Genomic DNA, 22,964 nt, shown 5'->3' with positions numbered 1-22,964 from the left:
ATGACATCCATGGGGTGGAGGTGACATCTCCATCCCCATCCCAGGAGATCCATGGGGTGGTGGTGACATCTCCATCCCCATCCCATGACATCCATGGAGTGGAGGTGACATCTCCATCCCATCCATGACCCCAATCCCACCCCCAGGAGATCCATGGGCTGGAGGTGACATCTCTATCCCACCCCCAGGAGATCCATGGGGTGGAGGTGACATCTCCATCCCCAATCCAGGAGATCCACGGGATGGTGGTGACATCTCCATCCCCAATCCATGACATCCATGGGGTGGAGGTGACATCTCCATCCCAAATCCATGACTCCAACCCCACCCCCAGGAGATCCATGGGGTGGTGACATCTCCATCCCATATCCAGGAGATCCATGGGGTGGAGGTGACATCTCCATCCCCAATCCAAGAGATCCATGGGGTGGTGATGACATCTCCACCCCATCCATGACCCCAGTCCCCAATCCAGAAGATCCATGGGGAGGTGACATCTCCATCCCCAATCCAGGAGATCCATGGGGTGGAGGTGACATCTCCATCCCCAATCCATGACATCCATGGGGTGGAGGTGACATCTCCATCCCATCCCATGACATCTATGGGGTGGTGGTGACATCTCCATCCCATCCATGACCCCAATCCCACCCCCAGGAGATCCATGGAGATGACATCTCCATCCCATCCATGACATCCATGGGGTGGAGGTGACATCTCCATCCCCAATCCAGGAGATCCATGGGCTGGTGGTGACATCTCCATCCCCAATCCATGACCCCAATCCCACCCCCAGGAGATCCATGGGGTGGTGGTGACATCTCCATCCCCGTCTCATGACATCCATGGGGTGGAGGTGAGATCTCCATCCCATCCCATGACATCTATGGGGTGGTGGTGACATGTCCATCCCATCCATAACCCCAACCCCAACCCCAGGAGATCCATGGGGTGGAGGTGACATCTCCAGCCCCACCCCCAGCAGATCCATGGGGTGGAGGTGACATCTCCAACCCCATCCCATGCAATCCATGGGATGGTGATGACATCTCCATCCCCAATCCATGACATCCATGGGGTGGAGGTGACATCTCCATCCCCAATCCAGGAGATCCATGGGGTGGAGGTGACATCTCCAACCCGTGACATCCATGGGGTGGTGGTGACATCTCCATCCCATCCATGACCCCAACCCCAATCTCAGGAGATCCATGGGGTGGTGGTGACATCTCCATCCCCAATCCATGACATCCATGGGGTGGTGGTGACATCCCCAATCCATGACCCCAATCCCACCCCAAGGAGATCCATGGGGTGGTGACATCTCCATCCCATATCCATGAGATCCATGGAATGGTGGTGACATCTCCATCCCCAACCCGTGACATCCATGGGGTGGTGGTGACATCTCCATCCCCAATCCAGGAGATCCATGGGGTGGAGGTGACATCTCCACCCCCAATCCAGGAGATCCATGGGGTGGTGACATCTCCATCCCCAATCCAGGAGATCCATGGGGTGGAGGTGACACCTCCAAGACCAATCCAGGAGATCCATGGGGTGGAGGTGACATCTCCATCCCCAACCCATGACATCCATGGGGTGGAGGTGACATCTCCATCCCATATCCAGGAGATCCATGGGGTGGTGGTGACATCTCCATCCCATCCATGACCCCAACCCCACCCCCAGGAGATCCATGGGGTGGAGGTGACACCTCCATCCCCACCCCCAGGAGATCCATGGGGTGGAGGTGACATCTCCATCCCCATCCATGACATCCATGGGGTGGTGGTGACATCCCCAATCCATGACCCCAATCCCAACCTCAGAAGATCCATGGGGTGGTGGCACCTCCATCCCACTCATGACCCCAATCCCACCCCCAGCAGACCCACGGGGAGGTGACATCTCCATCCCCAATCCAGGAGATCCATGGGGTGGTGGTGACATCTCCATCCCATCCAGGAGATCCATGGGGTGGAGGTGACATCTCCATCCCGTTCCCGGCGTTCCCGGCACTCACTCTCCCATGAAGCCCTTGGAGATGGAGTGGAAGGAGGCCAACTCCACCGAGTCCGCGTAGGGCGGCCCCATCTCCATCAGGACCTTCTTGAAGGAGTGGAAGGTGGAACCCTCGGCGTAGACGTTGTCCTGGTACACCTGCGGTGGCCCAGAGGACATCCCGGGGTTTTTCCGGGGTTTTTCCGGGGTTTTTCCGGGTTTTTCCGGGGTTTTCCCAAAGTTTTCCGGGATTTTTGGGGGGATGGACCTCGCCCCACCTCGTCGGCCATGAGGAACAGCTTCTCCTCGAAGGCGAACCTGATGACGTCCTCGATGCACTCCCGGCTCTGCACCTGGCCTGGGGTGGGACGGGGTCGGATCCTGCCCCACGGAGCCGCCCCATGGATCTGCCCCATAGATCTGCCCCATGGATCTGCCCCATGGATCTGCCCCATAGATCTGCCCCATGGATCCCACCCCATGGATCCCACCTCAGATATCCCATCCCATGGATCCCATCCCATGGATCCCATCCCACAGATCCCATGGATCCCACCTCAGATATCCCACCTCAGATATCCCACCCCATGGATTTCACCCCATGGATCCCACCCCATGGATCCGCCCCATGGATCCCACCCCTTGGATCCCACCTCAGATGTCCTACCCCATAGATCCCACCCCATGGATCCTATCCCATGGATTCACCCCATAGACCCCATGGATCCCACCTGAGATATCCCACCTCAGATACACCATCCCATGGATCCCACCTCAGATATCTCACCCCATGGATCCGCCCCATGGATCCCACCCCATGGATCCCATCCCATGGATCCCACCCCATGGATCCCATCCCATGGATCCACCCCATGGATTCCATGGATCCCACCTCAAATATCCAACCCCATGGATTCCACCCCATGGATCTGCCCCATGGATCCCACCCCATGGATCCCACCTCAGATATCCCACCCCACAGATCCCACCCCACAGATCCCACCCCACAAACCCCACATATCCCACCCCACATATCCCACCCCTCGGATCCCACCCCACATTCCGCACCCCACAAACCCCACATATCCCACCCCAAAAACCCCACACCCCACAAACCCCACATATCCTGCCCCACATTCCACACCCTATAAACCCCACATATCCCACCCCACATATCCCACTCCACACATCCCACCCCACATATCCAACCCCATAGATCCCACCCCACATATCCCACCCCACAAACCCCACAGATCCCACCCCACATTCTGCACCCCACAGACCCCACATCCCCCACCCCACAGATCCCACCCCAGGTGTGCTATCCCATCCCATGGATCCCACCTCAGATATCCCACCCCACATATCCCACCCCACATTCCGCACCCCACAGATCCCACCCACAGATCCCACCCCCCACTCCCCAAACCCCCCACCCCACATCCCCCACCCCACAAACCCCACATATCCTGCCCCACATTCTGCACCCCACAAACCCCACAGATGGCACCCCACATCCCCCACCCCACATTCTGCACCCCACAAACCCCACAGATCCCACATCCCCCCCCACCCCACAAATCCCCTGCCCCACAGATCCCACCCCACATATCCCACCCCATGGATCCCATCCCACAGATCCCACCCCCACCCCACACCCCCGCCCCACAGCGGGTACCGGTGGGGTTGCCGGGGTTGATGATGCAGAGCACTCGGGGGCAGCAGCGCCGCCGCCCCTCGCTCAGCGCCCGGCGCAGCTCGGCCACGTCCAGAGCCCAGCGGCGCTCCTCGTTCAGCAGGTACCCGAGAGAGACCGCGTCCAGCTCGGCCAGCGCCGCCGAGTACAGCGGGTACTGCGGGATCGGGATCAGCACCCCCGTGCGGGACGGGCCCGAGCCCCACACCAGCAGCTTCAGCATCGTCTGGGGACAGCAGGAGAATGGGGACATCAGGGGACAGCCCCCCGAGCACAGCGGGTACTGCGGGATGGGGATCAGCACCCCCGTGCGGGAGGAGCCCGAGCCCCACACCAGCAGCTTCAGCATCGTCTGGGGACACCGAGAGTGGGGACACTGAGGGGACACTGAGGGGACAATCACAGGATGGAAACTGGGACATGGAGGGGAAAATCAGGGGACAATCGTGGGGTGGGATGGGGGACATGGAGGGGACAATCAGGGGGTGGGATGTGGGACACTGAGGGGACAATCGGGGGACAATCGTGTCATGGGATGGGGGACATTGAGGGGACACTGGGGGGACAATGTGGGGACAATCACAGGATGGAAATTGGGACATGGAGGGGAAAATCAGGGGACAATCGGGGGGTGGGATGGGGCACATGGAGGGGACAGGGAGAGGAGAGGATGGGGACACTGTGGTGACACTGCGGGGACACTGAGGGGACAATCGGGGGGTGGGAATTGGAACATGGAGGGGACCATGTGGGGACAATCACAGGATGGAAACTGGGACATGGAGGGGAAAATCAGGGGACAATTGGGGCGTGGGATGGGGGACACTGGGGGGACAGTGAGGGGACACTGAGGGCACAATCACAGGATGGAAATTGGGACATGGAGGGGACAATCAGGGGACACTCAGGGATTTGGATGTGGGACACTGAGGGGACAATCAGGGGACAATCAGGGGGTGGGAATTGGGACATGGAGGAGACAATCAGGGGACAGTCACAGGATGGGATGGGGGACACTGAGGGGACACTGAGGGGACAATGCGGGATGGGGATCAGCACCCCCGTGCGGGACGAGCCCGAGCCCCACACCAGCAGCTTCAGCATCGTCTGGGGACACCGAGAGTGGGGGGACATCAGGGGACACTGAGGGCATGGCCCCATCGAGTACAGCGGGTACTGCGGGATCGGGATCAGCACCCCCGTGCGGGACGGGCCCGAGCCCCACACCAGCAGCTTCAGCATCGTCTGGGGACACCAAAATGGGGGGACATCAGGGGACAATTGTGTCATGGGATGGGGATCAGCACCCCCGTGCGGGACGGGCCCGAGCCCCACACCAGCAGCTTCAGCATCGTCTGGGGACACCGAGAGTGGGGGGACATCAGGGGACAGCCCCCCGAGTACAGCGGGTACTGCGGGATGGGGATCAGCACCCCCGTGCGGGACGGGCCAGAGCCCCACACCAGCAGCTTCAGCATCGTCTGGGGACACCAAAATGGGGACACTGAGGGGACAATCAGGGGACAATCGGGTCATGGGATGGGGGACACTGAGGGGACAATCACAGGATGGAAACTGGGACATGGAGGGGAAAATCAGGGGACACTCAGGGGTTCGGATGTGGGACACTGAGGGGACAATCATGGAGTGGGATGGGGGACACTGAGGGGACAATCAGGGAACAATGTGGGGACAGTCACAGGATGGAAACTGGGACATGGAGGGGAAAATCAGGGGACAATTGTGGGGTGGGATGTGGGACACTGAGGGGACAATCAGGGGACAGTTGGGGGGTGGGATTTGGGACATGGAGGGGACAGGGAGAGGAGAGGATGGGGACAGTCAGGGGGTGGGATGGGGGGCACTGAGGGGACACTGAGGGGACAATCGGGGGGTGGGAGTTGGGACATGGAGGGGACACTGAGGGGACAGTGAGGGGACAGTGAGGGGACACTGAGGGGGTGGCAATCAGGACATTGAGGGGACAATCAGGGGACAATCGGGGGGGTGGAAATTGGGGCATGGAGGGGACAGCGAGGGGACACCGTGGGGTGGCAATCAGGACATTGAGGGGACAATCAGGGGACATAGTGGGGTGGCAATCAGGAAATTGAGGGGACAACGAGGGGACATCGTGGGGTGGTCACGGGGACGTCACGGGGACATGGTTGGGGTGGGCACGGGGACAAGGAGGGGACAAGGAGGGGACAGGAACTTGGGGCCACCGTCACCACGGCAACCACAGCCGGCCTTGGGGACACCGCGGTGCCACCACCAAGGGAGCTGGCAGTGTCCCCAGGGAGGCGTGGGGACACCGAGGACACGGTGCCACCACCCCCGCTGAGCTGGCAGTGTCCCCAGGGAGGCGTGGGGACACCAGGACACGGTGCCACCACCCCCGCTGAGCTGGCAGTGTCCCCAGGGAGGCGTGGGGACACCGAGGACACGGTGCCACCACCCCCGCTGAGCTGGCAGTGTCCCCAGGGAGGCGTGGGGACACCGAGGACACGGTGCCACCACCCCCGCTGAGCTGGCAGTGTCCCCAGGGAGGCGTGGGGACACCGAGGACACGGTGCCACCACCCCCGCTGAGCTGGCAGTGTCCCCAGGGAGGCGTGGGGACACCGAGGACACGGTGCCACCACCCCCGCTGAGCTGGCAGTGTCCCCGGGGAGGCGTGGGGACACCAGGACACGGTGCCACCACCCCCTCGGCTCCGCTCCTGGTGCCAAGAGCAGCACAAAGGTCCCTTTGTCACCCTTTGTCACCCTTTGTCACCCTTTGTCACCCTTTGTCACCGCCCGCCGTGGGAACGGCCCCAGGAGGTGGCAGCGCGCCCGGATGTCCCCGAGGCAGTGGCACGGTGGTGGCAGGGTGGTGGCAGAGTGGTGACAGGGGTGGTGACACGGTGGTGGCAGGGAGGTGGTGACAGAGGTGGTGACAGGGTGGTGGCAGGGCGATGACAGGATGGTGGCAGGGTGGTGACAGAGGTGGTGGCACAGTGGTGGCAGGGACGGTGACATGGAGGTGGAAGGGTGGTGACACAGTGGTGACAGAGATGGTGACAGGGGTGGTGACAGAGATGGTGGCAGGGGTAGTGGCAGGGTGGTGACAGGGATGGCAGGGAGGTGACAGGGCAGTGACAGAGGTGATGGCAGGGTGGTGACAGAGCAGTGGCAGAGGAGGTGACACAGTGGTGGCAGGGAGGTGGCACAACGGTGGCAGAGGTGGTGGCAGGGTGGTGACAGGTGACAGGGGCGGTGACAGGGCGGTGGCAGAGGTGGTGACACAGTGTTTGCAGGGTGGTGACATAGAGGTGGCAGGGTGGTGACACGGTGGTGACACGGTGGTGGCAGGGAGGTGACAGGGGTGGTGACAGGGGTGGTGGCATGGTGGTGACAGAGATGGTGGGAGGGTGGTGACACAGTGGTGGCAGAGGTGGTGGCACAGTGGTTGCAGGGTGGTGACATGGTGGTGGCAGGGAGGTGACAGGGGTGGTGACACAGAGGTGGCATGGTGGTGGCAGAGATGGTGGGAGGGTGGTGACAGGGTGGTGGCAGAGGTGGTGGCAGAGGTGGTGGCAGGTGGCAGGGCAGTGACACAGTGGTGACACGGCAGTGACATGGCGGTCACAAGGATGGCAGGGATGGCAGGGAGGTGACAGGGCAGTGACAGGTGACACAGGGGTGGTGACACGGCGGTGACCCCCGTCCCCGTACCACGATGGCGTCGCTGGCCCCGGCCGACAGGAAGATGTCCTCGGCGCGGGCGGGGACGCCGCCGTCGCGCCGCTCGATGTGCCGCGCCACGTCCTCGCGCACCGGCTGCAGCCCGGGGCTGGCGCTGTACGCGCCTGGGGACAGGGGACAGCGCTGTCACCTCCTGCGGTGGCACCGACACGCGTGGTGTGGCACTGTCACTGCCCCGCGTGGTGTGGCGCTGTCACCAGGTCCCCGTGGTGGCACTGCCCCGCGTGGTGTGGCGCTGTCACCGCCCCACGTGGTGTGGCGCTGTCACCTCCCACCCGCTGTCACCACCCTGTGTGGCACAGTGCTGTCACCGGGTCCCCACGGTGGCACCGACCCGTGGTGGCACTGACCCATGGTGGCACCGCCCCACGTGGCACTGTCACCGCCCCACGTGGCGTGGCGCTGTCACCAGGTCCTCATGGTGGCACCGACCCCATGGTGGCACTGCCCCACATGGCGCAGTGCTGTCACCAGGTCCCCATGGTGGCACCGACCCGCAGTGGCATCGACCCCACGGTGGCATCGACCCCATGGTGGCACCGCCCCACATGGTGTGGCGCCGTCGCCGGGTCCCCGCGGTGGCACTGACCCCATGGTGGCACCAACCCCACGGTGGCACTGACCCCGCGGTGGCACTGACCCCATGGTGGCACTGACCCAGTGGCGCTGTCCCCATGTCCCCATGGTGGCACTGACCCCGCAGCACTGTCCCCATGTCCCCGCGGTGGCACCGACCCACGTCACTGTCCCCATGTCCCCACGGTGGCACCGACCCACGTCACTGTCCCCATGTCCCCACGGTGGCACCGACCCACGTCACTGTCCCCATGTCCCCCACGGTGGCACTGACCCACGTCACTGTCCCCACGTCCCCGTGGTGACACTGACCCTGCATCACTGTCCCCATGTCCCCGCGGTGGCACTGACCCCACAGTGCTGTCCCCACGTCCCCGCAGTGGCACCGCCCCACGTGGCACGGCGCTGTCCCCACGTCCCCGCGGTGGCACTGACCCACATGGCACGGCACTGTCCCCACGTCCCCGCGGTGGCACCGACCCACGTCACTGTCCCCAAGTCCCCGCAGTGGCACTGAGCCACACTGCCACCGCCCCACGTGGCGTGTCACTGTCCCCACGTCCCCGTGGTGGCACCGACCCCACGTCACTGTCCCCACGTCCCCGCAGTGTCACCGACCCACGTCACTGTCCCCACGTCCCTGCAGTGTCACCGACCCCATGGTGGCACTGTCCCCATGTCCCCGCGGTGGCACTGACCCCATGGTGGCACTGCCCCACGTGGTGTGGCGCTGTCCCCATGTCCCCGCGGTGGCACTGACCCCATGGTGGCACTGCCCCACGTCACTGTCCCCATGTCCCCACGGTGACACTGACCCCACGCTGCCACTGCCCCACATGGTGTGGCACTGTCCCCATGTCCCCGCGGTGTCACTGACCCACGTCACTGTCCCCAGGTCCCCACGCTGTCACCGCCCCACATGGCATGGCGCTGTCCCCATGTCCCCGCGCTGTCACCACCCCCCATGGTGGCACTGTCCCCATGTCCCCGCGGTGTCACCGACCCACATCACTGTCCCCATGTCCCCGCGGTGGCACCAACCCCACGTCACCGTCCCCATGTCCCCGCGGTGGCACCGCCCCCATGGTGGCACTGTCCCCATGTCCCCACGCTGTCATCGCCCCACGTGGTGTGGCGCTGTCCCCATGTCCCTGCGCTGTCACCACCCCCATGGTGGCACTGTCCCCGTGTCCCCGCGGTGTCACCACCCCCATGGTGGCACTGTCCCCATGTCCCTGCAGTGTCACCGACCCGCGTCACTGTCCCCATGTCCCCGCGGTGGCACTGACCCTGCGGTGGCACTGTCCCCATGTCCCCATGGTGACACCGACCCCGTGTCGCTGTCCCCATGTCCCCACGGTGTCACCACCCCCCATGGTGGCACTGTCCCCAGGTCCCCACAGTGTCACCAACCCACGTCACTGTCCCCACGTCCCCGCGGTGGCACCGCCCCACGTGGCGTGGCGCTGTCCCCACGGTGGCATTGACCCATGTCACTGTCCCCACGTCCCCGCGGTGGCACTGCCCCACATAGCATGGTGCTGTCACTGGGTCCCTGTGGTGACACCAACCCGCGGCACTGTCCCCATGTCCCCGCGGTGGCACTGACCCCATGGTGGCACCGCCCCACGTGGTGTGGCGCTGTCCCCACATCCCCGCGGTGGCACCGACCCGTGTCACTGTCCCCATGTCCCCGCGGTGTCACCGCCCCACGTCACTGTCCCCACGTCCCCGCGGTGGCACCACCCCCATGGTGTCACTGTCCCCATGTCCCCGCGGTGACACTGACCCCACGGTGGCACCAACCCATGTCACTGTCCCCATGTCCCCGTGGTGTCACCGACCCCACGTCACTGTCCCCATGTCCCCACGGTGGCATCGACCCACATCACTGTCCCCATGTCCCCGCGGTGGCACTGACCCCATGGTGGCACCGACCCCACGGTGGCACCGACCCCACGGTGGCACCGACCCCACAGTGGCACTGACCCCACATGGTGCGGCACTGTCCCCATGTCCCCATGGTGGCACCGACCCACATGGTGCGGCACTGTCCCCATGTCCCCGCAGTGTCACCGACCCACGTCACTGTCCCCATGTCCCCACGGTGTCACCACCCCCATGGTGGCACTGTCCCCATGTCCCCGCGGTGTCACCGACCCACGTCACTGTCCCCATGTCCCCATGGTGGCACTGTCCCCACGTCCCCGCGCTGTCACCACCCCCATGGTGGCACTGTCCCCACGTCCCCGCGGTGTCACCGACCTGCGCTGCCACCCCCGCACGCCGCCAGCAGCCGCCGGGCGCGCGCCTCAGCATCGGCCGGGACCGAGGGGTGACCCTGGAGCTCCGGGCACAGGCACAGGGCCACCACCTGTGGGGACATTGGGGACATTTGGGGACATCAATGACACCGAGGGGTGACCCTGGAGCTCCGGGCACAGGCACAGGGCCACCACCTGTGGGGACATTTGGGGACATTTGGGGACATCAATGACACCGAGGGGTGTCCCTGGAGCTCCGGGCACAGGCACAGGGCCACCACCTGTGGGGACACTTGGGGACATTTGAGGACATCAATGACACCGAGGGGTGACCCTGGAGCTCCGGGCACAGGCACAGGGCCACCACCTGTGGGGACATTTGGGGACATTTGGGGACATTTGGGGACATTTGGGGACACTTGGGGACATCAATGACACCGAGGGGTGACCCTGGAGCTCCGGGCACAGGCACAGTGCCACCACCTGTGGGGACATTGGGGACATTTGGGGACATTTGGGGACATTTGGGGACACTTGGGGACATCAATGACACCGAGGGGTGTCCCTGCAGCTCCGGGCACAGGCACAGGGCCACCACCTGTGGGGACATTTGGGGACATTTGGGGACATTTGGGGACATCAATGACACCGAGGGGTGACCCTGGAGCTCGGGGCACAGGCACAGGGCCACCACCTGTGGGGACATTGGGGACATTTGGGGACATCAATGACACCGAGGGGTGTCCCTGGAGCTCCGGGCACAGGCACAGGGCCACCACCTGTGGGGACATTGGGGACATTGGGGACATCAATGACACCGAGGGGTGACCCTGGAGCTCCGGGCACAGGCACAGGGCCACCACCTGTGGGGACACTTGGGGACATCAATGACACCGAGGGGTGTCCCTGGAGCTCCGGGCACAGGCACAGGGCCACCACCTGTGGGGACATCAGGGACATTTGGGGACATTTGGGGACATCAATGACACCGAGGGGTGTCCCTGGAGCTCCGGGCACAGGCACAGGGCCACCACCTGTGGGGACATTTGGGGACATTTGGGGACACTTGGGGACATCAATGACACCGAGGGGTGACCCTGGAGCTCCGGGCACAGGCACAGGGCCACCACCTGTGGGGACATTGGGGACATTGGGGACATCAATGACACCGAGGGGTGACCCTGGAGCTCCGGGCACAGGCACAGAGCCACCACCTGTGGGGACATTTGGGGACATTTGGGGACATCAATGACACCGAGGGGTGTCCCTGGAGCTCCGGGCACAGGCACAGAGCCACCACCTGTGGGGACATTGGGGACATTTGGGGACATTGGGGACATCAATGACACCGAGGGGTGACCCTGGAGCTCCGGGCACAGGCACAGGGCCACCACCTGTGGGGACATTGGGGACATTTGGGGACACTTGGGGACATCAATGACACCGAGGGGTGACCCTGGAGCTCCGGGCACAGGCACAGGGCCACCACCTGTGGGGACACTTGGGGACATCAATGACACCGAGGGGTGTCCCTGGAGCTCCGGGCACAGGCACAGGGCCACCACCTGTGGGGACAGTTGGGGACATTTGGGGACATTTGGGGACATCAATGACACCGAGGGGTGACCCTGGAGCTCCGGGCACAGGCACAGGGCCACCACCTGTGGGGACATTTGGGGACATTTGGGGACATTTGGGGACACTCAGGGACACTCGGGGGACACTCGGGGACATTTGGGGACACTTGGGGACAGTTGGGGACACTTGGGGACACTCGGGGACACTTGGGGACACTTGAGGACACTCGGGGACACTCAGGGACACTTGGGGACACTTGGGGACACTCGGGGACATTTGGGGACAGCCGGGGACACTCAGGGGACACTCGGGGGCACTTGGGGACAGTTGGGGACATTTGGGGACAGTTGGGGACACTTGGGGACACTCAGGGACACTCGGGGACATTTGGGGACAGTTGGGGACACTCAGGGACACTTGGGGACACTCGGGGACACTCAGGGACACTTGGGGACATTTGGGGACACTTGGGGACATTTGGGGACATTTGGGGACACTTGGGGACATTTGGGGACACTTGGGGACATTTGGGGACATTTGGGGACACTTGGGGACACTTGGGGGACACTCAGGGACACTCAGGGACATTTAGGGACATTTGGGGACACTCAGGGACACTTGGGGACAGTTGGGGACATTTGGGGACATGCAGGGGACATGTGGGGACACTCAGGGACACTTGGGGACACTCAGGGACACTCAGGGACACTCGGGGACACTTGGGGACATTGGGGACACTCAGGGACACTCGGGGACACTCAGGGACAGTTGGGGACACTCAGGGACACTCAGGGACACTTGGGGACACTTGGGGACACTCGGGGACGTTTGGGGACACTCAGGGACACTCGGGGACACTTGGGGACAGTTGGGGACACTCGGGGACACTTGGGGACACTTGGGGACACTCGGGGGACAGTTGGGGACACTCGAGGACACTCAGGGACACTTGGGGACACTTGGGGACACTCGGGGACAGTTGGGGACATTTGGGGACACTCCTGGTGGCCGTACCTGGCGCAGGAAGGTGATTGGCTGCTGGGACACTCAGGGACACTCAGGGGACAGTTGGGGACACTTGGGGACACTCGGGGACACTCGGGGACACTTGGGGACACTCGGGGACATTTGGGGACACTCAGGGACACTTGGGGACACTCGGGGACACTTGGGGACACTCGGGGACACTTGGGGACATTTGGGGACACTCAGGGACACTCAGGGACATTTGGGGACATTTGGGGACACTCCCGGTGGCCGTACCTGGCGCAGGAAGGTGATTGGCTGCTGGGACACTTGGGGACATTTGGGGACACTCGGGGACACTTGGGGACACTTGGGGACACTCGGGGACACTTGGGGACACTTGGGGACACTTGGGGACACTCGGGGACACTCAGGGACATTTGGGGACACTTGGGGACATTCGGGGACACTCGGGGACATTTGGGGACACTCGGGGACATTTGGGGACACTCGGGGACACTTGGGGACACTTGGGGAGACTCGGGGACAGTTGGGGACACTTGGGGACACTCCGGGACATTTGGGGACACTCGGGGGACACTTGGGGACACTTGGGGACAGTTGGGGACAGCAGGGACACTTGGGGACACTCAGGGACACTTGGGGACACTCGGGGACATTTGGGGACACTTGGGGACACTTGGGGACACTCGGGGACATTTGGGGACACTCGGGGACACTTGGGGACATTTGGGGACACTTGGGGACACTCGGGGACACTCGGGGACACTCAGGGGACATTTGGGGACACTTGGGGACATTTGGGGACACTTGGGGACACTCAGGGACACTTGGGGACACTTGGGGACACTTGGGGACATTTGGGGACACTCAGGGACACTCGGGGACATTTGGGGACACTTGGGGACACTTGGGGACACTCAGGGACACTCGGGGACATTTGGGGACACTCAGGGACACTCGGGGACACTCGGGGACACTTGGGGACACTTGGGGGACACTCGGGGACACTCGGGGACACTCAGGGGACACTCGGGGACACTCGGGGACACTCGGGGACATTTGGGGACACTTTGGGGACATTGGGGACACTTGGGGACACTTGGGGACACTTGGGGACACTTGGGGACACTTGGGGACACTCAGGGGACACTTGGGGACACTCGGGGACACTTGGGGACACTTGGGGACACTCGGGGACACTCGGGGACACTTGGGGACACTTGGGGACACTCAGGGACACTTGGGGACATTTGGGGACACTCAGGGACACTTGGGGACACTTGGGGACACTCGGGGACACTTGGGGACATTTCAGGGACACTTGGGGACACTTGGGGACACTCGGGGACACTCGGGGGACAGTTGGGGACACTCGAGGACACTCAGGGACACTTGGGGACACTTGGGGACACTCGGGGACAGTTGGGGACATTTGGGGACACTCCTGGTGGCCGTACCTGGCGCAGGAAGGTGATTGGCTGCTGGGACACTTGGGGACATTTGGGGACACTCGGGGACACTTGGGGACAGTTGGGGACACTCGGGGACACTTGAGGACACTCAGGGACACTCAGGGACACTTGGGGACATTTGGGGACACTTGGGGACACTTGGGGACACTTGGGGACACTCGGGGACACTCAGGGACACTTGGGGACACTCAGGGACATTTGGGGACACTTGGGGACACTTGGGGACACTTGGGGACACTCGGGGACATTTGGGGACACTCGGGGACACTCGGGGACACTTGGGGACATTTGGGGACACTCGGGGGACACTCAGGGACACTTGGGGACACTCAGGGACACTCAGGGACACTCAGGGACACTCGGGGACATTTGGGGACACTTGGGGACACTCAGGGGACAGTTGGGGACACTCAGAGACATTTGGGGACACTCGGGGACACTTGGGGACATTTGGGGACACTCAGGGACACTCAGGGACACTTGGGGACACTTGGGGACATTTGGGGACACTCGGGGACATTTGGGGACACTTGGGGACACTCGGGGACACTTGGGGACACTGCTGGTGGCCGTACCTGGCGCAGGAAGGTGATTGGCTGCTGGCCCATGGCGTGAGCGTCACCGATGTTGGCCTTGATCACCTCCGTGAAGGGCTTGGGGACACCCTGGGGACATTTGGGGACATTGGGGACATTGAGGACATTGGGGACATTGGGGGCATTGGGGACATTGGGGACATTGGGGGCATTGGGGACATTGGGGACATTGGGGACATTGGGGACATTGGGGACATTGGGGACATTGGGGACATTGGGGACATTGGGGGGACATTGGGGGACATTGGGGACATTGGGGACATTGGGGACATTGGGGACATTGGGGACATTGGGGGGACATTGGGGACATTGGGGACATTGGGGACATTGGGGACATTGGGGGGACATTGGGGGACATTGGGGACATTGGGGACATTGGGGACACTTTGGGGACATTGGGGACATTGGGGACATTGGGGGGACATTGGGGGGATTTGGGGACATTTGGGGACATTTGGGGACATTTGGGGACATTTGGGGACTTTGGCCACCTCAGACTCTGCCCCGGGGGTGGCACCGCCCTGGAAGTGCCACCACTGTCACCTTTGTCACCTTTGTCACCTTTGTCACCTTTGTCACCGCTGTCACCCCCCCGGCCTGTCCCCACGCCCCTCCCCCACCCCCCCAAAAAAGGGAACCCCGGGGAGGGAAAATCGATTTTTTTGGGGAAAAAAATCGCTTTTTTGGGGGAAAAAAATCACTTTTTTTGGGAAAAAAACCCACTTTTTGAGGAGAAAAAAATCACTTTTTTTGGGGGAAAAAAATCCCTTTTTTGGGGTGAAAAAATCCCATTTTTGGGGAGATAAAATCCCATTTTGGGGTGAAAAAATTCCCCATTTTTGGGGTGAGAGAATCCCTTTTTTTGGGGAAATAATCACTTTTTTGGGGGGCAAAAAAATCGCTTTTTTGGGGGGGAAAATTCCTTTTTATGAGGAAAAAAAAATCACCTTTTTTTGGGAGAAAAAATAACTTTTTGGGAGAAAAAAAATCCCTTTTTTTGGGGAAAAAAATCAGCTTTTTTGGGAAAAAAATCACCTTCTTTTTGGGAAAAAAATCAGGTTTTTTGGGGGGGAAAAATCAGTTTTTTGGGGGAAAAATTCACTTTTTGGGGGGAAAAAAATAACCTTTTTTTGGGGAAAAATTCCCTTTTATGGGGGGGAAAAATATCTTCTTTTGGGGGGGAAAAAATCCCTATTTTGGGGAAAAAAATCACTTTTTTGGGGGATAAAATCCCATTTTTGGGGAAAAATTACTTTTTTGGGGGGGAAAAAAATAGCTTTTTTTGGGAAAAAAATCGCTTTTTTGTGGAAAAAATAACATTTTTGGGGGAAAAAATATCATTTTTTGGGAGAAAAAAATAACTTTTTGGGGAGAAAAAATCACCTTTTTTTGGGAAAAAAATCACCTTTTTTTGGGGGGGAAAGAATCACTTTTTTGGGGGGAAAATTCCTTTTTTGGGGTAAAATTCCCTTTTTTGGGGAAGAAATTCATTTTATGGGGGATTTAATCCCATTTTTGGGGTGATAAAATCCCATTTTTGGGTGATTAAATCCCATTTTTGGGTGAACCCCAATTTTGGGGGGGTTATGGGGTGGGAGGGGCCAAATTTGGGGTTTGGGGGTCCTGATTTGGGGTCCCGATTTTGGGGGTCCCGATTTGGGATTTGGGGGTCCCGATTTTGGGGTTTTTTTGGGGGGTTTTTTTGGATTTTTGGGGTATTTTTGGAGGGTGATTTTTTTGGGGGATTTTTCTGGGTTCTTTTTGGGAAATTTTTAGGATTTTTTTGGGGTTTTTTTAGGATTTTTCTGGGGTTTTTTGGGGGCAATTTTTGGGTTTTTTGGGGAATTTTTTGGGATTTTTTTTGATTTTTTGGGGGATTTTGAGGGGATCCTTTGGGGGAGTTTTTGAGGACTTTTGGGAGTTTTTTTGAAGATTTTTCGGGGATTTTTTAGGTTTTTTTGGGGGGGGAATTTTTTTGGGGATTTTTCTGGGGGATTTTTTTTTCTTTTTTGGGTGATTTTTGGGGGATTATTTGGCGGGTTTTTAGGGGTTTTTTGGTTTGTTTTTTTTTTTTTTTTGGTTTTTTGGAGGGGGGTTTGGGGGATTTTTGGGGACTTTTGGGGATTTTTTTGGAGATTTTTTGGGGGATTTTTGGGGGATTTTTCTGGGTTTTTTTGGAGAGAATTTTTTTGGGGGGGGATTTTTTTGATTTTTTGGGGTTCTTTTTGAGATTTTTTGGGGGAATTTTTGGGGGCTTTTTGGGGACTTTTGGGAGTTTTCTTGGGGGGTTTTTTTCGGATTTTTTTTTGATTTTTCCGGATTTTTTTAGGATTTTTTTTAGAATTTTTTGGGGGGATTTTTTTGGGATTTTTTTGGGATTTTTTAGGATTTTTTTGGGATTTTTTAGGATTTTTTTTGGATTTTTAGGGGATTTTTTAAGGGATTTTTAGTGGGATTTTTCTGGGGATTTTTTTGGGTTTTTTTAGGATTTTTTTTCGGATTTTTTCGCATTTTTTGGGATTTTTTTTGGGTTTTTTTGGGGATTTTTTGGGGATTTTTTTAGGATTTTTTTCGGATTTTTTGGGGGGTTTTTTGGGCATTTTTCAGGTTTTTTTAGGATTTTTTTAGATTTTTTTTAGGATTTTTCTGGGGATTTTTTTGGGATTCTTTTTGGAATTTTTTGGGGGTTTTTTGGGCATTTTTTGGGGATTTTTTTAGGATTTTTTTTGGGCTTTGGGGGCGTTTTGGGGGATTTTTGGGGGGATTTTTTGGGGGGATTTTCTTTAGGATTTTTTTAGGATATTTTAGGATTTTTTTCGGGATTTTTTTGGGGGGATTTTTTGGGGGATTTTTTTTAGGATTTTTTAGGGATTTTTTCGGATTTTTTCGGATTTTTTTCGGATTTTTTTCGGGATTTTTTTGGGGGGATATTTTTGATTTTTTTTAGGATTTTTTTAGGATTTTTTTTTTTTTCGTATTTTTTCGGATTTTTTGGTGGTTTTTTAGGATTTTTTTGGGGATTGTTTTAGGATTTTTTGGGGGATTTTTTTAGGGATTTTTTTAGGATATTTTTTAGTGGGATTTTTTTGGGGATTCTTTTAGTGGGATTTTTTAGGGGATTTTTTTAGGATTTTTTAGTGGGATTCTTTAGGATTTTTTTAGGACTCTTTTAGTATTTTTTTAGTATTTTTTTGGGATTTTTTGGGGGATTTTTTTTGGATTTTTTAGGGATTTTTTTAGGATTTTTTGGGGGGATTTTTTTGGGGTTCTTTTTGGAATTTTTTTGGGGGGATTTTTTTGGGGCTTTTTTGGGCATTTTTTTGGGATTTTTTTAGGATTTTTTGGGGGATTTTTTTGGGGGATTTTTTGGGGAATTTTTTGGGATTTTTTTGGGCTCTTTTTAGGATTTTTTGGGGGATTTTTGTAGGATCTTTTTAGGATTTTTTGGGGGATTTTTTTGAGTTTTTGGGATTTTTTAAATTTTTTGGGGGTTTTTTGGGGATTTTTTTTTTATTTTTTGGGGAATTTTGGGGGATTTTTTTGGGGATTTTTTTTTAAAATTTTTTTGGGGATTTTTGGGGGATTTTTTGGGGCTTTTTGAGGACTTTTGAGAGTTTTTTGGGTTTTTTTTTTATTTTTTAGGGTTCTTTTGGGGTGTTTTTGGGGTGATTTTTTGGGGAGTTTGTTGTGGTTCTTTTTGGGGACTTTCGGGGATTTTTTTTTGGGGGGGGGGATTTTTTTGGGGGGTTTTTTGGGGACTTCTGGGATTTTTTAGGGAGTTCTTTTTTGGGATTTTTTTAGGGGATTTTTGGGGGATTTTTTTTAGGATTTTTTTAGGATTTTTTTTTATTTCTTAGGACTTTCTTTGGGGGGATTTTTTTTATTTTTGGGGGATTTTTTTGGGGGGATTTTGTTAGGATTTTTTGGGGATTTTTTTGGGGTTTTTTTTTGGGGATTTTTTAAGGATTTTTTTGAGGTTTTGGGGGCATTTCTTTAGGATTTTTTTTTTTTTTAGGATTTTTTTAGGATTTTTTTTTAGGATTTTTTGGGGGATTTTTTTAGGATTTTTTTTTTATTTTTTTTCGTATTTTTTTGGATTTTTTGGTGTTTTTTTAGGATTTTTTTAGGATTTCTTTAGGATTTTTTTAGGATTTTTTTGAGGGTTTTTTTTTTTTATTTTTTGCGGGATTTTTTTAGGATTTTTTAGTGGGATTTTTTAGGATCTTTTTAGGATTTTCCCCTCCCGTTCCCCGGTACCTGTCCGAGCTCCCGCTCGAGCTCGGCGGCGCGGGCGGCGATGGGGCCGCGCACCGCGTACTCCACGCGCCGCACCGCGGGGTTCATCGCGCCGGGGCTCAGCACCGGGGCCCGCCGCGCCCCGCCCGCCGCCGCCGCCGCCGCCGCCGCCATCGCCGCCAACCTGCGACACCGGGGAGACCTCAGGGGAACGGGACCGGGACCGGGATGGGGACAGCGACACCGGGACCGGGACCGGGACAGGGACAGCGGCACCGGGACAGGGACACCACCGGGACACCACCGGGACAGCGGGACACGGGGCGCCACCGGGGAGCCCTCAGGGGAACGGGGAACGGGACACCGACACCGGGACCGGGACACCACGGGGACACCACCGGGACAGAGGGACAGAGGGACAGCGGCACCGGAGAGCCCTCAGGGGAACGGGACAGCGACACCGGGACCGGGACACCACCGGACAGAGGGACAGAGGGACAGAGGGACAGAGGGACAGAGGGACACTGGGACAGCGACACCGGGACCGGGACAGCACCGGGACAGGGACAGCGGGACACGGGGACACCACCGGGACAGAGGGACAGAGGGACAGAGGGACAGGGACACCGGAGAGGCCTCAGAGCCCGCGGGGACAGGGACACCGGGATACCGGGATACGACACCGGGACCGGGACAGGGACACCGGGACAGCGGGACAGCGACACCGGAGAGGCCTCAGAGCCCGCGGGGAACGGGACACCACCGGGACACCACCGGGACACCACCGGGACGGGGATACCGGGACAGCGACACCGGGACCGGGACAGGGACAGAGGGACAGCGGGACAGGGACACCACCGGGACACCACCGGGACAGAGGGACACCGGCACAGAGGGACAGAGGGATACCGGGACACCGGGACAGCACCGGGACAGCACCGGGACACCACCGGGACAGCGACAGCGGCACCGGAGAGGCCTCAGGGGAACGGGACACCGACACCGGGACCGGGACAGCACCGGGACGGGGACACCGGGACACCACTGGGACACCACCGGGACGGGGACAGCGGCACCGGAGAGGCCTCAGGGGAACGGGACAGCGACACCGGGACCGGGACACCACCGGGACAGGGACACCACCGGGACCGGGAGAGGGACACCGGGACACCACCGGGACACCACCGGGACAGCGACAGCGGCACCGGAGAGGCCTCAGGGGACCGGGGAACGGGACCGGGACACCGGGACCGGGACAGAGGGACAGCGCCACCGGGGAGCCCTCAGGGGAACGGGGAACGGGACCGGGACACCGGGACAGCACCGGGACACCACCGGGACAGAGGGACAGCGGCACCGGAGAGGCCTCAGGGGAACAGGACCGGGACCGGGACAGCGACACCGGGACACCACCGGGACAGGGACAGCGGCACCGGAGAGCCCTCAGGGGAACGGGACACCGACACCGGGACCGGGACAGGGACAGCGGGACAGGGACACCACCGGGACAGACGGACAGAGGGACACGGGGACAGCGGCACCGGAGAGGCCTCAGGGGAACGGGACACCGGGACACCGGGACAGAGGGACACAGGGACAGAGGGACACGGGGACAGCGCGGCGGCACCGGAGCGGCCTCAGAGCCCGCGGGGAACGGGACACCGACACCGGGACACCGGGACAGAGGGACACCGGGACACCACCGGGACAGCACCGGGACACCGGGACAGAGGGACAGCGACACCGGGACACCGGGATACCGGGATACCGCGACAGCGGGACACCGGGACAGAGGGACAGCGGGGACAGCGCGGGGGGAGCGGCGGCACCGCCCCGGAGCCGCTCCCGGTAAAAAACGGAGAGTCTCCGGTAAGAACGGAGAGTCCCACCGGAGGGATGGAGCCGTTCCCGGTAAGAACGGAGCGTTCCCGGTAAAAAACGGAGCGTCCTACCGGGAAGGAACGGGGCGTCCCACTGGAGGGATGGAGCCGCCCCGGTAAGAACAGAGCCGCTCCCGGTAAAAACGGAGCCGCTCCCGGTAAAAAACGGAGAGTCCCACCGGAGGGATGAAACCGCTCCCCCGGTAAGAGCGGAGCCGCTCCCGGTAAAAACGGAGCGTCCCTGGTAAAAAACGGAGCAGCTCCCGGTAAAAACGGAGCGTCCCCGGTAAAAAACGGAGCAGCTCCCGGTAAAAAACGGAGCGTCCTACCGGGAAGGAACGGGGCGTCCCACTGGAGGGATGGAGCCGCCCCGGTAAGAACGGAGCCGCTCCCGGTAAGGAACGGAGAGTCCCACCGGTAAAGAACGGAGCGTCCCTACCGGGAACGAACGGGGTGTCCCATCGGAGGGATGGAGCCGCTGTCCCGGTAGGAACGGAGCCGCTCCCGGTGCGTGAGAAGCGGCAATGGGCACCGGGCCCGGAGCAACGGGCGAGGGGCGAAGGGCAACGGGCACCGGGCCGAGAGCAACGGGCACCGGGCAACGGGCACCGGGGGCGGGGCGGGAACGGGCACGGGGACAAGGGGCACGGGGACAGGGGTGGCACCGGGACACCGGGAAAGGGACACCGGGACTGAGGGTGGCACTGGGAATGGGGACACCGGGAGCGGGGACAAACGGGGATGGGACACCGGGAAAGGGACACCGGCACCGGGACACCGGAGCGGGGACAAACGGGGGTGGGACAGCGGGAGGTACCGGGAATGGGACTGGCACCGGGAGCGGGGACAAGGGACACGGGAGTGGCACCGGGACACCGGGAATGGGATTGGCACTGGGAATGGGGACAGGGACGGGGGTGGCACCGGGACACCGGGATGGGGACACCGGGATGAGGACACGGGGACAGGGGGTGGCACCGGGACCGGGGAGGGGACACCGGGAAAGGGACACCGGGAAGGGGAGTGGCACTGGGAATGGGGACAGGGACGGGGGTGGCACCGGGACACCGGGATGGGGACACCGGGGAGGGGATGGCACCGGGATGGGGACACCGGGAGCGGGGGTGGCACCGGGACAGCGACAACCGCCACAACGGTGGCACCAGGACAGGGGGTGACACCGGGATGGGGACACCGGGAGAGGGGTTGGCACTGGGACAGCGACAACCGCCACAACGGTGGCACCGGGACAGGGGTGGAACCGGGACAGGGACACCGGGACAGGGACACCGGGAGAGGGGTTGGCACCGGGACGGCGACAACTGCCACAACGGTGGCACCGGGATGAGGACACCGGGAGCGGGGGTGGCACCGGGACCTGGGGTGGCACCGGGAAAGGGACACCGGGACGGCGACAACTGCCACAGCGGTGGCACCGGGACAGGGACACCGGGATGGGGACACCGGGAAAGGGACACCGGGACCGGGGGTGGCACCGGGAAGGGGACACCGGGACTGGGGGTGGCACCTGGAGCGGGGACAAGGGACAGGGGAGTGGCACCGGGACCGGGTGTGGCACCAGGACAGGGACACCGGGATGGGGACACCGGGATGGGGACACCGGGAAAGGGACACCGGGACTGAGGGTGGCACCAGCACCGGGGGTGGCACCGGTACAGCGCCAACCGCCCCAACGGCGGCACCGCCTTCCCGGGGCCAACACCAGCGGGCTGGAGGTGGCACCGCGACACTTTTGGGGACACCGCGACACGAGGGGGGCGGGGCAGGGGGGCGGTGGGAATTTGGGGGCCCAAACCCACCCAAAAGTCCCCAAATTGTCCCCAAAATGTCCCAAAAATGTCCCCAAAGGTCTCACATCGCCCCCCGGCGGCTCCAACCGCCGCGCCCGCGGTGGCCACGCCCC

General features: G+C 59.8%; 1 protein-coding gene across 2 annotated transcripts in view; it reads right to left on the bottom strand.

Annotated features, from left to right (window-relative positions):
• GPT (glutamic--pyruvic transaminase) overlaps window positions 1-21,598 on the bottom strand; it is a 39,217-nt gene extending 17,619 nt beyond the window's left edge. The window contains exons 1-8 of one of the 2 annotated variants that reach the window (XM_072925102.1): window positions 21,480-21,598; window positions 19,182-19,344; window positions 14,904-14,993; window positions 10,290-10,398; window positions 7,419-7,552; window positions 3,683-3,926; window positions 2,283-2,362; window positions 2,027-2,163 (exon numbers count right to left, since the gene is read on the bottom strand). In XM_072925102.1, coding sequence (XP_072781203.1) covers window positions 2,027-2,163; window positions 2,283-2,362; window positions 3,683-3,926; window positions 7,419-7,552; window positions 10,290-10,398; window positions 14,904-14,993; window positions 19,182-19,344; window positions 21,480-21,502 — 980 coding nt within the window. In that variant the 5' untranslated portion in view covers window positions 21,503-21,598. Of the gene's footprint in view, window positions 1-2,026; window positions 2,164-2,282; window positions 2,363-3,682; window positions 3,927-7,418; window positions 7,553-10,289; window positions 10,399-14,903; window positions 14,994-19,181; window positions 19,345-21,455 lie in introns of both variants that reach the window. The other variant, XM_072925103.1, reaches the window with a different exon arrangement.
• Window positions 21,599-22,964: the final 1,366 nt, after the last annotated feature.

This window comes from Taeniopygia guttata, chromosome 2, assembly GCF_048771995.1.
Source record: "Taeniopygia guttata chromosome 2, bTaeGut7.mat, whole genome shotgun sequence".
NCBI classification, from domain to species: Eukaryota; Metazoa; Chordata; class Aves; order Passeriformes; family Estrildidae; genus Taeniopygia; species Taeniopygia guttata.
The sequence above is the reverse complement of the archived record's forward strand: the minus strand, read 5'-3'. Positions and strand labels throughout refer to the sequence as shown.